The 15,184-nt window shown below is 37.0% G+C and overlaps 1 protein-coding gene across 1 annotated transcript; it reads left to right on the top strand.

Moving 5' to 3' along the window:
- Nucleotides 1-447: 447 nt before the first annotated feature.
- LOC149183389 (uncharacterized) lies at nt 448-4,787 on the top strand. The gene is made up of 5 exons (XM_089414934.1): nt 448-1,060; nt 1,150-2,703; nt 3,010-3,149; nt 3,297-3,597; nt 3,757-4,787. Exons 1-5 carry the CDS (start codon nt 448-450, stop codon nt 4,785-4,787), a joined length of 3,639 nt encoding a protein of 1,212 aa, XP_089271060.1.
- The last annotated feature ends 10,397 nt before the right edge of the window (nt 4,788-15,184 follow it).

Genomic DNA, 15,184 nt, shown 5'->3' with positions numbered 1-15,184 from the left:
TGGCATATTGATAACATCCCCGTTCTTTTCAAAAAATGGTCTCCATTGTTCGATGCTATTAAAGAACGTACAGATACATTTCCTGTCTGGGTGCGTGCTCCGGGTCTTCCCTCCCTTCTATGGACTGAGGAAGTCTTCAGAACAATTGGTAACAGGCTGGGGGAATACATGACAGCGGACATGTCCTTTCTAATAACAAACAATTTGGCAACCGCGCGCATCCTTGTAATGCTCAAACCAAGTGGAGGCCTGGCACAAAAGGTAAACCTCCAATTTGATGAATATGTACATGAACAGCTATTAGACTATGAATACCTTCCCTTCAGATGCCATTGGTGCCACGAGCATGGACATTTAGCAAAAGATTGCCCTCACAAGAGAAGAAGGAGACATTTTCGTCGGACTCCTGCCCACAGAACAAACGCATAATCGGTCGATCAGACTAGGATGGAGCAGGACTTGCCGGAGTCAGAAGAACAAATGAATACGGAGGCAGAGGAGACCGAGAAAGAACCATTGAATGCAAGCATACAGCCTACAGATCTGGAAGCAGAGATTGTTACAGACCAGGTCGCTGTGGAAGGAACGGCAGAGGTTACAGTCAAAGAACCGGAAGCAGTGATAGGCGCGGCCGAAGAAACTCTACAAACTCAATTCGACGATACGGAGAAGGGTAAGTGCACGGGGCCACCCACCTCTTTTTTTTCTCCTGAGCCTACAAATGTAAATTATCATATTGCTTCATTGTCTAATCATGAGCAAGATAAATTTATAGCTGAAAATAAGGGCGGCCTCTTATCTGAGCCGAATGTGGAATCCTTAACCGAAACTTTGCCCCTCCTGGATATAAACAGTGAAGACCTCTGGCCCCCTCTCCCTCAACCTGTAACTCGAACCCCTTGTCCATACAATTTGAGATCTCAGGGTGGGAACCTTGCGATTCAGGGGTCTTTAGGTGGGCTGGGCTTAATTCCTCCTCAAACAAAGTCCAAAAACAAACGAGGTAGGAAATCCGATCTCTTCAAGGAAAACCTCAAAGCAAAGTTGGATATTGCAGATGGTAAACAATTCTCCATCCAGGGGGTCCTTAGAGCAGCCCATACCCCTGAAGAATTTATAAAATGATCTTAACATCCTGGAACTGCAGAGGTTTGGCCAGCAAACCTAAAAAACTGGCCCTGAAAGACTGGATTGTTAATTCAAAAGCAGATGTTGTCCTTCTGCAAGAAACCCTAGGGAAGGCCGCTGATATTGAATCTATGCTTAAGACCCTTCTTCCAGGGTGGTCCTTCAGTGCTATGGATGCATTTGGACACTCAGGGGGGTTAGCAATTGGGTTCAAAGATGGGAGAGTTAAAGTTCTCAATAACTGGGGGATGAAGAACGTTATGGGAATGGAAATATTATCCCCTGATTTCCATTTCCCCATCTCCACAATAAATGTCTATGGGCCTTGTCAAGGTAGGGAATCTTTCTGGGATACCTTGATGACAACATCTGTTCTGAAAGCTCCAGTGATGATTCTGGGTGGCGACCTAAACTTCTCTCTGGGTCGTGCTGAAGCCTGGGGACCCTCGGCGAGAGAAGATCCTCTTACATATTTTTTCCATAATCTCATCTCAGAAAATAACCTGGTTGACCCTCTCCCAATAAAGCTGAAGCCTACTTGGCGGAATCGAAGAGTTGGTGCAGACAGGATTGCTAAGAGGCTAGACCGCTTCCTGCTTTCAGATCTGCTTTCTGCTAAAATTCCCCTAATCAGGCAGTGGGTTGACGAAATTGGGAACTCAGATCATTTCCCAATCTTTCTAGATCTTTCTTCTCCTCCCCAAAAGCCCCCCGCCCCTTATAAATTCAATCCTGCGTGGCTGCAAGATCCTTCTCTCAGTGATTTGTTTAAAAAAACTTGGATTCACCCAGTCCACAATGCAGGAGAGGAGAAAAGTTACTTGTTCATGGAAAATTTAAAAAGAATGAAATCTGCAACAATCTCTTGGGCAAGAGATAGGAAATTGAATCAAAATGAGGAGCTAACTCGTATAAGGGAAGAATTGAAGAATCTGGAATGTCCGGATTCAGAAGGATACTCATCCCAAGAATCCAAGGATAGAATTCTACTCTTGGAGCAGCGGCAATCTGGCATACTATTGGAAAGGGAAGAAGAATGGAGAATAAAGAGCAGGGCTGTTTGGCTTAAATCTGGGGATGAAAACACCAAATTCTTTCATAACTTTGCAAAAGGAAGAAAATCAATAAATACCATTTGGAGCCTTAAAAATGAAGATGGAAGAGATGTCAAGTCTTTCTCTGATATCTCAGGACTAGGGAATCGACACTTTCATAATTTATACTCTGAACAGAGAGAAGCCACTATTGCAGAAGTTCTCAATACTGTGCAATGTTTTCCCAGATTTATTGAGGAAGAAGAATCCGAAGATCTTTCAATCCCGGTCTCTAAGGAGGAGACTGAAGCAGCCATGAAGCTTTTAGGAAAAGACAAAAGCCCAGGCCCTGATGGCTGGACTATTGAATTCTTTCTTCATTTTTTTGACCAAATTGGAGATGAAATAACCGAAGTTGTAGAGGAGTCCAGATTAAAAGGAGATATTTATAGACCTTTTAATTCAACATTTATTGCTCTCATTCCTAAAAAGAATGAGCCTGAGAGCTTTGATGATTTTAGACCTATTTCTTTGTGCAATTGTATTTATAAGATTATTACAAAGGTTATTGCTCTCAGATTAGCCCCAATTCTGTCAAGAAAAATTTCCATGGAACAATTTGGGTTCCTAGATGGCAGACAAATTCATGAAGCTATTGGGGTTGCTCAGGAGGCAATCCATAGCATCAAGATAAAGAAAAAAAAAGGAGCTGTTCTCAAAATCGACCTCTCCAAAGCATTTGATAGGATAAACTGGCTCTACCTTCGAATGCTCCTTACTCATGTGGGATTCAGCTACCCTTTCGTAAGCTGGATCATGGGATGAATAACAAATGTCAGCTTTGCAGTTTTGGTCAATGGAGCTGCTTCTTCATTTTTCTCTAGTCAGAGGGGCCTCAGACAAGGGTGTCCTTTATCTCCACTTCTGTTTCTCCTTGTGGCTGAAGGTCTTAGCAGGCTGATCCATAAAGCCAGAAGTGCGGACAAGGTAAAAGGTATAGAGGTAGCTACAAATCTCTTCATCACCCATCTTCTTTTCGTTGATGATATATTGATCTTTACAAATGGAAATTACAACGAACTAAAGGAGATAAAATGTATCTTTGATCTTTTTCTAAAAGCTACTGGAATGCAGATAAATGCTATGAAATCCCAAGTTTGTATTGTTGATGTGGACAGAAGGGAAAAAAGTCTTATAGCTAATCTTTTTCCGTTTCCTAGCCAATCATTGGAGGTTCCATTCAAATATTTGGGGTTTTGGTTAAAACCAGCCGCCTACAGAAAAGCAGATTGGAACTGGATTATTGCAAAAATTGAAGCTAGAATATCACACTGGAGCTATAGATGGCTTTCCAGAGCGGGCAGGCTAACTCTCATCAAGTCGGTCTTGCTAGCTATTCCGGTTTACTGGGCTGCACTTACCTGGATCCCCAAAGGTGTAATGGAAAAAATCAGAAGAATTTGCTGCAGATTTCTTTGGGCTGGTTCTAAGGAACTCACAGTTTTACCTTGGGTGGCATGGGACAAAGTGGCCAGATCAAAAGAATGGGGAGGATGGGGGATTATAAGACTTCCTGATTTCAGCACTTCCTTAGCTGCAAAGTCGGGCTGGAGGCTTATCACCATAGAAAATCTATGGACAAGGGTGATTAAAAGAAAATATATCGACCCTATGCCCTTGGAAGATTGGATTCGGAGTCAGAACAAGAAAACAAAAAACTCTTCCGTAATTTGGAAGGCCACAGTGGATGCTTTCTCAGTGATTGAGCAAGGTTTAGCATGGAAAGTGGGAGATGGCAGACAAATCAGGATTGGCAGAGATCCCTGGATTGGATGCAATGAAGCTTTTGCCTTATCGCCCGGGCTCCTTCGCCATCTTGAGTCCAAAAATATCACCTCATTAAATCAGGTGGCAAGAGATGGGCAGTTCTCCATCTGGGGTCAGGTTTGGAAGGATGATGAAGAATTAGGGCTAAACATTAGATGGAAGAACGAATGGACAGGTTTCACAAAAGAATTAAAAAGATCCAATGTAAGGATAAGGGAGGAACCTGATAGGTTAATGTGGGCTCACAGCAAATCGGGGGGTTACACACCAAAGGAGGGCTACTCTTATCTTTTGGGAAAGAAAGGATGGGGCAATCCGGATTGGTGGTCCAAAGCATTATGGAAACTTAAAAGCCCAGCAAAATCAAAGCTCTTCATATGGTGTATTTTAAAAAAGAAGGCTCCAACATGGGAAATCCTTCAATCCAGGTTTCTTGTTGGCCCAGGGCGTTGCCCCCTGTGCAAGGATAATGAGGAAACTTTAAATCATCTCTTCATCTCCTGCCTCTTCTCCCAGAAGATTTGGGAGGAGGTCTCGGGGCTTCTCAAGATTACAGCACATTGGGGAAATGAGCCGCTTGCTGAATCATGGAGGAAATGGTGGTACACATACACTGAAGGGAATTTGAGGAACCTGCCAATTATTTTCTGCTGGGGAGTGTGGCTTGCGAGAAATAAAAGTTTGTTCCAAGACCAAATTACACCGCCCTCTGCCATTGCTTCTAACATCGCTGCCATATATCTTTCTCTGCCTCCCCTGAAGCAAAGAAAACCAGAACAATTCAAAACAATCTCATAATCCAGGAGGATATCCCAAGTGGTTTTTTTGATGGAGCCTCTCAAAATAACCGGGCCGGCGCAGGCATGAGCATTCACATTAACTCAGAACACATTCTTAAAGCCTCAGTTGGGTTGGGATCAGGAACAAACAATTTTGCAGAACTCTCCTCATTGCGCCTACTTCTCTGCTGGCTTCTTCACAAACACATCACCTCAATTCAGTTATTTGGGGACTCTCTAAACGTTATAAATTGGATCAATGGTTTAGCTGCTTGCCAAAATCAAATTTTAATGACTATTGTTGAAGAGATTTTACACCTGAAGACTCTCTTTAACAGGTTCTCATTATGTCATATCTACAGGGAAATGAACGAAGAAGCCGATCAGCTATCTAAGGCAGGTTTACTACAGGATCCGGACTGCTGGGAGATAGAAGAAAATCTTCAGGGGTAGTCAGTCAGATCGAACCAGCCTCCTTATGATCAGTAGCACAAACAACAGTCATCTTGTTCCGCCCCTTTTTTGTCGGCACTTTTCCAGTTCTATCCTTTATTGCTGTTCACATACTTGTACATATATCTATTTTGCTGTCCTCAAACTCTCGGCTACTACTTTCGGGGTTATTACTGATCTCCAATTTTGAAATTTCAAATTTTGTTTTTGTTTCACAGTGCTGGAGGTCACTTTTCACTCTGTTTTTACAGGAGTTGTTTTCCAATATGGAGACTCCAAAAAATTTTGTAACTACTGTATAAATTGGTTTCATTTCCTCATCTTGGAGGAAGACTGTCTCAGGTTTCAATCCGAAAAATAGCTCCCCGCGGGTCGAGCTGTATCTGCTCTTTTAAGCCCTGTGCGGCTTATGAACTACTGGAACAAAACTTTTTTTCTCTAATAAAAAGTTGCTTTTTTCCCCGGAAAAAAAAGGTATAACGAATAGTTTGATCAAATTTGATCTGGTTTGCAGTATAAATGGTTGATCAAGTGAATTAGAGAACTGAAAAATCCTTCGTTCGGATTTAGACAAAATGCTAAGTAAAGTATCTATTTGAACAAAATATAAAGACATTTTAAATGGAAGAAGTGTGGTTTTTCCTACGCTGAAATGTGTTTTGGAAAAATTATTTTATTCATAATTATTATATTATTTAAATTTAAGAAAAAAAAAATGAAAAAAATGATAAATATATATATATATTAAATTTTTAAATTGTATATTATTTTCTTTTATTTTATTTTGTTAAAATTGAAATTAAAATTTTTTCATAGGAATGTAAATTATAATTAAATTTAACTTAGTAATTATGATATAAAATAAAAAAGTTAAGCTTCTAATTTAAAACTCAAGCTAAAAGTAAAAAACTAAATATATCTTAGCCATTACACATACTTTGAAATATTACTAAACCTTATTTTATGTAGATCAAACAAATTAAAGTACGAAATAGACCACACATTACCTCTAAACTTGTGAAATGGATACTAACCTAGCACTAAGAACAAAGTGTTTTTGATAACATATTGGACAAGAAAATATTTTCCTCGCATGAATGAAAAACTTACACATGACTGTTGCACATGATCGTAGTGGGGAAAGAAAATCTAAGAATCAGTTAACGCGTTAATAAAATCGTTGTACAACTCACACTTGTTTTTGCATCACAGAGCCCGTCAAAACGGACATTGTCGTACCGACTAATAATAAATCAGTCATGTACGCAAGTTCAAATCGTGAATGTCTGTCGACGAATTTAACAGTGCCCAAGAGAGCGACATGAAGACAGCGGTGGCACAACCTGAACGAATGAATGGTTGTCTAACTCATGAATTTTCAAGCCTCCCATCAATATATCCCCTTAAATAAGGAGAATGTCTCATGTATTTGTGAAAGTTCTAATGATGCTCAGACTCCACAGACTACGTAAAGTCAATAGCCGATACAATTGCTGAGAAACCAAATGAATTCTCGGCGACATAAATGTAGAACAACAAATTTGGTAGCACCCATCAATTTGAGCATGAGGTGAGACGCTCGACAATATCGAGTTGTGTCGTACTAAGCTCAGAGAGTTCAATTTTTGAAATAGCTTCTTTGCAGTATAGTATTTTGTTCTTTTCAAGTTAAAATTCTGAGAATATGATAATATATTCAGATGTTTATACTATAAATTTCATAGCATGTCGTTCTTCCAAGTCTCTTATAATAATACATTACACAAGGTTTCATCCCCATACAAATTGGTTACAATTGTACTCGGTTGAATATTGAAGGTCAACTATTTTTTTGTATGTTTACTTATTTTATATTTATTTTAATATAAATAACATAAAACCAGTACGAAATATTGTGGGGTCTCACCTTCTCAGTTTGACCATCAAATGGTACGGCTAACACTGACATACTCGATGATGGAGTTTGACCATCAATTGTTACGGTCAACACTAACCCAGAGTTGGAAGGAGGATGCATACATGGAGAGACATTGGGAAAAATGGGAAGAGAAGACCTTGAGAACCAATAATGTAGAGAAAATGTATTATCATGATGAAATGGAAAGATAATAATTGAGGAAGATGAAGAGGTGGAAGTTCAACGAATTGGATGGTTGAAGTTATAATAAAAGGGACAAGTTAGCGATAATCGGTCTTTTTGGCTCAAGGGTTAGACCATAGATACAGTAAGGTTGTCGTCTTAGAGTGTGAAAAGAGCACGAAGGTGCAGGATATACATATGCTTTTGTCAATCTTTGTAACTAAAAGAGAACACAATTACCCATATACTTGATATTGTGTTATATTTTTTTGGAGATCCGTTTGTTTAAAGCCTTTTCATAATTAGTATCTCATGGGAGATAAAATATACGTAAGAAATGCAACATTTGCATAGAGTAGAGGAACCAATACTAAGTCGCTATATATGACTTGATGTTTCCATTTGCATAACTTAGTATTACATGGCAAGAAATTTACAAAAATCAAAATTTGTTGCGTGAGATATATTATAATCCTAAATAGTGTATAAAAGTGGAAATTAAATCATTCTGAACCAAAATTTTCAAAAATTGAGGAAATAGATAAAGGAATTAGAGAATAAATTATGTGAGGAAGTAGATTAAGACTCAAACATAGAACAAAAGGAAGTGAAAGAGAAAAACATTTGAGACAATGATCTAGCGGCACAATCGGTAAAATTTTTAAATTATAAGCAAAATGCATGATTGAAGTTCCCAAGTTTGATTGTATACAAAAGGGTGAATAATAGTAGATGAGATAGGTGACACGCATATTTTCTATAGGTTTAAAATAATTGGAGACTTTAAAAGAATGAATTTTAGTGAATTTTAGTTCCATCAAATTAAAGCGGAACCTTACAATATGATAGCCTCTATGCAACAAAAATGAGTTTGTAAAAGAAAATGTTTTGAAAATAAAGAAAGATGACAACGAAGATTGATTTATAAAATGTCATGAATATTCTAATGAAATTGTTTGTTACGATATATTTGATAGAATCACTGAATTATTTACTATTAATTTTTCTTTATATTCTATATTCTTTAATTATTTAATTTTTTTACATAACTAATTAAATTAGCTAAAATCATAGAAACAAAAAACATAAAGAATCACATGTACATCCAAAATAGGCACAAATATTTGCCTTGTGAAATCCTCAAGGGAGAAATCCCAACTAGAAGAGAGGGACAATATTCTCTCCTTTTCTTGGTATGGAAAATGTGAAAGTACAAAGAAGTGATACTCATTATGGAGTTAATTGAGACATGTGGCATGTGTGGCTACTAAAAATCTTACACCTTTTGTTTTTCTCTCTTACCTCCCAAGCCCAGCTACTCTTCTCCACTATGTAACAAAATACAGTCACAGAGAATGGAAAATGCACTCCTCCTATTGACCTAGTATATAACATAGCCCAATATCCAATCACTAATTAGAATTGAACCTCTTAAATCTCAAGTAGAGTTAAAATTTTTAACCTTCTCAAGTCTTCTTCGAATTTAACATCTGGCTAGCCCCATATGCATGAGTATTAGTAGATTACGTGTCATCCACTCATACCATGGTGGTTAACCTGGTAAGTCAACTTGTAGGAAGCATTACGTTTGCATTCAAAATACATTTGATGAACATTTTTCACAATTGGAAAAGCCTCTTCTATAAAATAGTGCCAGGGGGTATAGTAAGAGTGAGAGTATTTAGACCCCAAGAAACATTTTTTAAGGTCTCAAAATTCCTTTCAAAGGTTCCAAACCCAAATTCTACAAATTGGGAAAAACTAGTAAAAATGGCCCAGCATGTTGATTCCTCTATTTTTTGCACTCTAAAAGTACCATGATAGATGAAAACTAATATAATGGCCTAATATAAATAATACCTCCCATTTTGGGAGGCTTTTGCTAGCCAAAATATTTACTAAATTAGGTGAGTAATTTTTTCCTTTACCTTTTCTTTGGAGTGTCATTTATCTTTCCCTAGAAGTTTTCCTATCAACCCAATCTGCTAAAGTTCATGATGGCCTTTCCTTGTACTTCTAGACCAATTTTGCAAAATTGTATCCTCTATAAAATTTGCCTAAGAATCTAGATATATTTTCTCTATAGCTCACAAGATATATTTTCTTGTTCTATTGATCTAACATTGAAGGATAATAAAGTTTGATATTTTCCACTTTCATTATTCAGTAAATGTACATGTATAGGGGTAGACTGAGGCTGCATGAATTATCTCCTCCATTTTCCGATATCTCAAAATAACCAAACCATTGAGCCTTGATATTCTTATGAGGACCTAATGTCATTTCCTTGTTCAATTGTTTACAATACTCCCTCTCCCACTCTGAATCAATTATTTTTATTGTGTTGATCATTCTTGGACTTATATTTTTCATGTGATTTATTTCACACCTCTTGTACTTGGAAATTAATCTTCCTAATCTTCTCAACAAATTTTTGTGCTATCAATGAATCTTCTGTGAGATTCTTAGTCACTCCTACTTGTTATTCATATAAAACATCAAAATTTGAACGCAATATGTATCCAAAACATCTTTTAAAAACAAACTTACCATTAAAAGTGTGTACTACTTAGTTATAACAATGATGCATATAAAAAATATTTTCATCATAGGACTTTGTATGTTTTTAATTGTAACCTTCAAAAGTTACACCAAAACCTCTTTCACTATTTATGTTTTTCCATTTGTATATGCATCGAACTTTCTAGACCTCTTTAACTTCATGTCCATGTTATCCCATAATGTAGTTCATAATACATTGATAAATCTAGTATCCCTATATAAAAGAATTCTCCTTGGTATCCCAAAGTGCACCTAAATATTTTCAAAGAACACAATTTCTACATCATCCCCATTTATGATCTTTTGATAGGGAATGAGAATGCAAAATTTGATAAACCTATCAACCACAAAAAAAGGTATTCATGTCTACTCCTAGTAGATGGTATACATTCCACAAAAAGTATGAATTGGTGTAGATAAGGGATAGTACAGAATCTACTTGCTATTACTGTGATTCATAGTTCAACAAAATATATATTCTTTAATAAGTCTAGATATATATTCTTGTATTAAGACTAGTACACACACCTTTGTAAGTTGGAAAGTGTATTCCCAACAAAAAATTCCTTGCAAGCTTGAAGGTAGGAGATTGTCTAATAAGTTATAGTCACTCAAGTTTAAGAATATAAAGCTTATATAGGCTATAGAATAGACCATTTTGGAGATGATACCAACTATGTTGTCATCATTACATGCATAAATTTGGTCCTGTAGCTATTGAGAAGTCTCGTAGGTTTTATTTATTTTTTTAGAAAGATTGTAAAAATCCTATTATCTAGAATTAATTTTTATTATTGTGTGTACATTTATAAAACCAAATATAAATAAAAAGAGAATAAATTATTCATAGTTTATAAAACTATTAAAATTGGCAAACAAATTTTTGAAAAATAACCATCATGACAATTGAAACATAGTTTTTTTTACCTTTTTAAATAGTTTATTTACAAAATTGAATAGAAAAATATATAAAAATTAATATTTATTCAAGAAAGTATTGTAAGAATTAAAACATATTTCATCCTTAGGGAAATTATAATTCACAATTTGTCAAGCTTTGTCAATTGAAATTAGTTCATGAATATCGAAAACCAAAAGGAAAGCGTTTGAAGAGAAAAAATAATCAGGTCCAGCAAAAACCAAATAGTGAAAAACTCATTTTTTGAAGAAAGTAAGAACTTTGTAAAAAATGATGTTTTTCTCAAATCCAATAGCATTGAATTAACTCTAATATTTTAGATAAATAATTTGCACATATAATTCTTAATTGAAATTTTTTTTTTTAATGTAAAATTGCAAGGCATAATGTACTAATCATTTTTTTGAGCTTTCATTCCAATGAGTCAATTCATCACTAAATGAACTAAAATAAATCAAAATTCACTTCAAAACTTAAATACAATGACAAAATTGAAAAAGAAAATGCCACGTAACCAACCCTTCGACTTAAGAAATGTAAGACCAAGTGATATGAAAAAAATAGTAATTTCAATATTTAATGGGGTCACCCTTTATTTTCACCAAAAATGAAAGGGAATTTTTTGAGGGATAAACATAAGCCCATACACTTATGTTCAATTGTAGCTTGCTCTAACAAATATTGTTGCAGTTAGTGACTTGTCTGAATGACATTCTCCATTCCCATTTGATAATGTTTCAGCCTTTTAATAACTTGTACTTGTGCATAAAGCCCCTTCCTTTAGGTATAGTAGTTCAAAACTACCTATGAAATACTTTAGAATGGTATCTTACAATTCTTCCTCCTTGCATCAAGATCAATTTCATGGCGCACCCACTTGTATCCATCTCCACAACGTTGGGGTTTTTTGGCAGTGTTGGACCCATTAACATCTCAAGGGATCTCTGTGGTAAGAAGTCCCAACTAGAACTCAAACCATTTGGAGTAGGAGTCCTGGCCGTGGGTGGTAAAGTAGTGCCTTGACGGTAGTAGCATGCAGATGTAAGTATGATAACTTTGTCGGAAGAAAGTGTGTGACCTTGCAGAAAGTTAAGTGATATTCATAGGGGTTCTAACACAAATAAGGGAAAAGTAAGTGTGTCCCTTAGAATCCTGTAATAGTGTGGAGCCTGAAAGGAACACACTAGAAGAATACCATCACAAGTTGGAAGGAAATAGTGCCCAATCCAAAGTCACAGGTTAATACAACAGCACGTATTCAACAAGATTCATACAATTTCATACAAAATAGTTCATACACAAATGCATAAGTTAAATAACATATACATTGCTAAAGTAACTAGAATATTCGAACTACAATAACAACGTATGCATGAAAACGTGTTGGCTCTGTTATATTATTAAGTTAATGTTCCATCCATACATACACCATTGACAACCACTAGCCCCAATAGTGGAACATTACACTCGACACTGGTTACTCCTCCAAAGAGATGTACTCACTCTACACTGTGGAGAAGTCAAGGCTTGTCACAGTAATCTCCAAGATTTCTCTAAGCAATGCCTAGCCAAAAGCTTGGCTCCCAAAATCCTCTTCTATGAGTTATGACATTCTATTTATAACAAAGGGTGCGATGACCATTAACATTTCCCTTTGTGACTCTTCAGCTACCCTCATGACTCTTCAACTTCTTTAAAAATAAATCTTTACATTACATAGTGAATGTTCACATTCCACTAGTGACACTTGGAATTTCACTTACAACATATTTACTAATAATATACATTTTCCACATGTACCCATGTGAGACAAAATAGGCTAGAGTCAACCTAACAAGACAAAATACTATGACCCTGGAGTTTAGGGAAAGACCAACTCGAAAACCTCCACTTGATGCTACTTGGTCACATGCTGGTTCCAATCTTGGTATTGTGTAATGATGTCCCGAGACTAATTGATGGTGTCTTCTTGGTAGTGGACTCTTGCCTTCATAGGATATGGGTATATTCTCTTTGAACCGTGTCTCTCTCATCCCAAAACATGTGTAGTGTGGCTTATACCATAATAGGACCACCACGGTGCTTCTACATGTTTGGTGCACTCAAATCCTACTCATCCCTGATGGCCGCTCACCTTAGCTTCTTCATGTACCTTTCAACTTCTAAATGAACTTGGCTCTTATGCTTAGCATTGGTGAGGGAACCTGCATCTATACACTCTCTTCCTCAACTACTAGTTGCTTCGTCTTGTCAACCTATATTTCCATTGTTTTCTCTATCCTTGCACCTTTCCTTTGTTCTTATTTTCACTTCTTCTTATGTTCCTGTTCTTTGATCCTCAGCTCCATTCCTTCCTTTGGTTGTTGTTTTCTTACTTTGGTCTCAATTCTGCTACATGTAATATCTTCTTTTATTTCTTCCTCTTCTCTGTTTTCTATGTCATCTACTTCCCTTTTCTTCTATTATCAAAGCTACATGCATGAAGATTGAATTCACTTTCACTCTATAGCTTTGTTCTCCCGTTATTATGTTAGCAATTTCCTCTTTCTCTGGACCTGTCTTGGATCATTGCCTTCTACCACTACTACTGGTCTTAATGCCATGTTACTGTTGATTCCTTTTCTATAAACAATTGGGCATATGCATATATTGGAAAGTAAATTGGTGCCCGTGCAATGGCTTCCCCAATACTGCTTTTCGTGGTTTCCCTTGAAGCAGCCTCTCTTTGGTTCCATGGTACAATGACTACTGGAGAGAAGTGCTTCACGAGTGTGGTACATGTGGCACTGAATGAACACTAATGGCAAGCAAAACATTAGATCTTACAAATCTAACTTCACAGCATGATCAAGCAGCAACCTGGAATTGCACACTTTTGATTAACAGGGATGATTGACCGACTTTGGGAATTGCAGACTTTTTAGTCCCAACATTCAGTGTGGAAGCTTGATGACTGGAATTGCACAATCTGCAATTAAGTGCGGGCCAGGGCCTCATATATACTGTGTGTTGCATAGTCTTAGTGACCAAGTTGGGAGACTAGCTTCTGGAATTGTGTAGTGCACCATTGGAGCCAACCCAGGACAACCTTTGCACAATTCTAGAAGCCAAGGTGGAGGCCTTTAGCTCCCATATTGTGTAGTGCATGTAGTGAAGTGTGAGATCCAGGAAGGGGAAGCCTCTATCTAGCCATGGGGAGTGTGCAAACACGCAGATCTGGTGGATAATGTAGGGATGAGTGTAGATTTATGAATGTAAAACAAGTGCAAAAATGGATCAAACAAAAGGAACATGAAGCATGTGAAGGGATTCACTGCAACAACGACCGTTGGTGCAAAAACAGGAAAACTCATGTGACTCTTTAGAAAGGAAATATATAACTTGAAACAACACTTCTACAAGCTAAAACAAGTTAAAATTCCAGCGGTACTTCAACAAAATGAGTGAAACAACTCTCTCACAAGCTAAACAAACAAAAGTGACAAAAAAAGCAGCAAAATGAAATAAAAGAAAAACTCACCCCGAAAATTGATGACAATAATCCTAAGGTTCCTTGATCCTCTAAGGAAGCTAGAACTTGATTGTCAAATGTATGAGTGAGCTTTAGAGGCATCCATTACATACATTTGAGAAAAATTGATTTCATGACGAGTATGCTTGAGATTAAGGACAACAACGAAACTTGGTAGAAACTTCTTAACATGGCAGTGTGTCGCCTTTGGGAAAATAATAATAGATCCATACCTCCTAGGGATGTTTTTCCTCTTAGCTTCTTGCCTTTTGAGAAAGTTTTCATGCACTCCCTTGAAGGATTGCATGGTTCTGGGAAGGACCAGGCAACCCTCTTGTTCATGCACTGAGAAGTTCTTGAGCACAGTAGATTTTGCGTAATTTCAGGGCTGAGTGGCTCTAGGCTGCCTCTCATGCTTTGTGCAATTTCCTAGTTGAAGGTAGGCTATTAGCTAGCTCTATGGAATTCAGGAATTGAAGGCGCACTTTCTGGATTGGACCACTTTGCATAGTTTCCTAGCTAGAGACAAGATGCCAACTGGGTCTTTGCAATTCTGGAGCTGAAGCTCATTGTTGGGTTGGACTGCACATTTATGGAAAACAAGTTTGGTTTCCCTAAAGGATGACATATATTAGAAAGGCAGGCCTAAAATCATATTGCAAGAAAGGGGGGAGGACAACTTATGGTTAGATAGTAAAGAAAGTAAACAAACACAATATTTAAAGCAAAAGATAAAACTTGAATGAAAGCATAAGTACCTAGGTATTGTACGATAAGCTGTTGAGATTTTAGTAGGGAGGCTTGAAAACGATGTGAAGAAAAAATTTTGGAGGGTGGTTGTAGCCACTACAACATTCGCAACACACTGGTATAACTCCAGATCTCCATATG

The sequence above is a fragment of the Pinus tabuliformis genome, chromosome 3_2, assembly GCF_031772625.1.
Source record: "Pinus tabuliformis cultivar Carrire ecotype Pingquan chromosome 3_2, CPIR1, whole genome shotgun sequence".
NCBI lineage: Eukaryota > Viridiplantae > Streptophyta > Pinopsida > Pinales > Pinaceae > Pinus > Pinus tabuliformis.
Note: the sequence above shows the minus strand (reverse complement) of the source record. Positions and strands in the feature narration are given on the sequence as shown.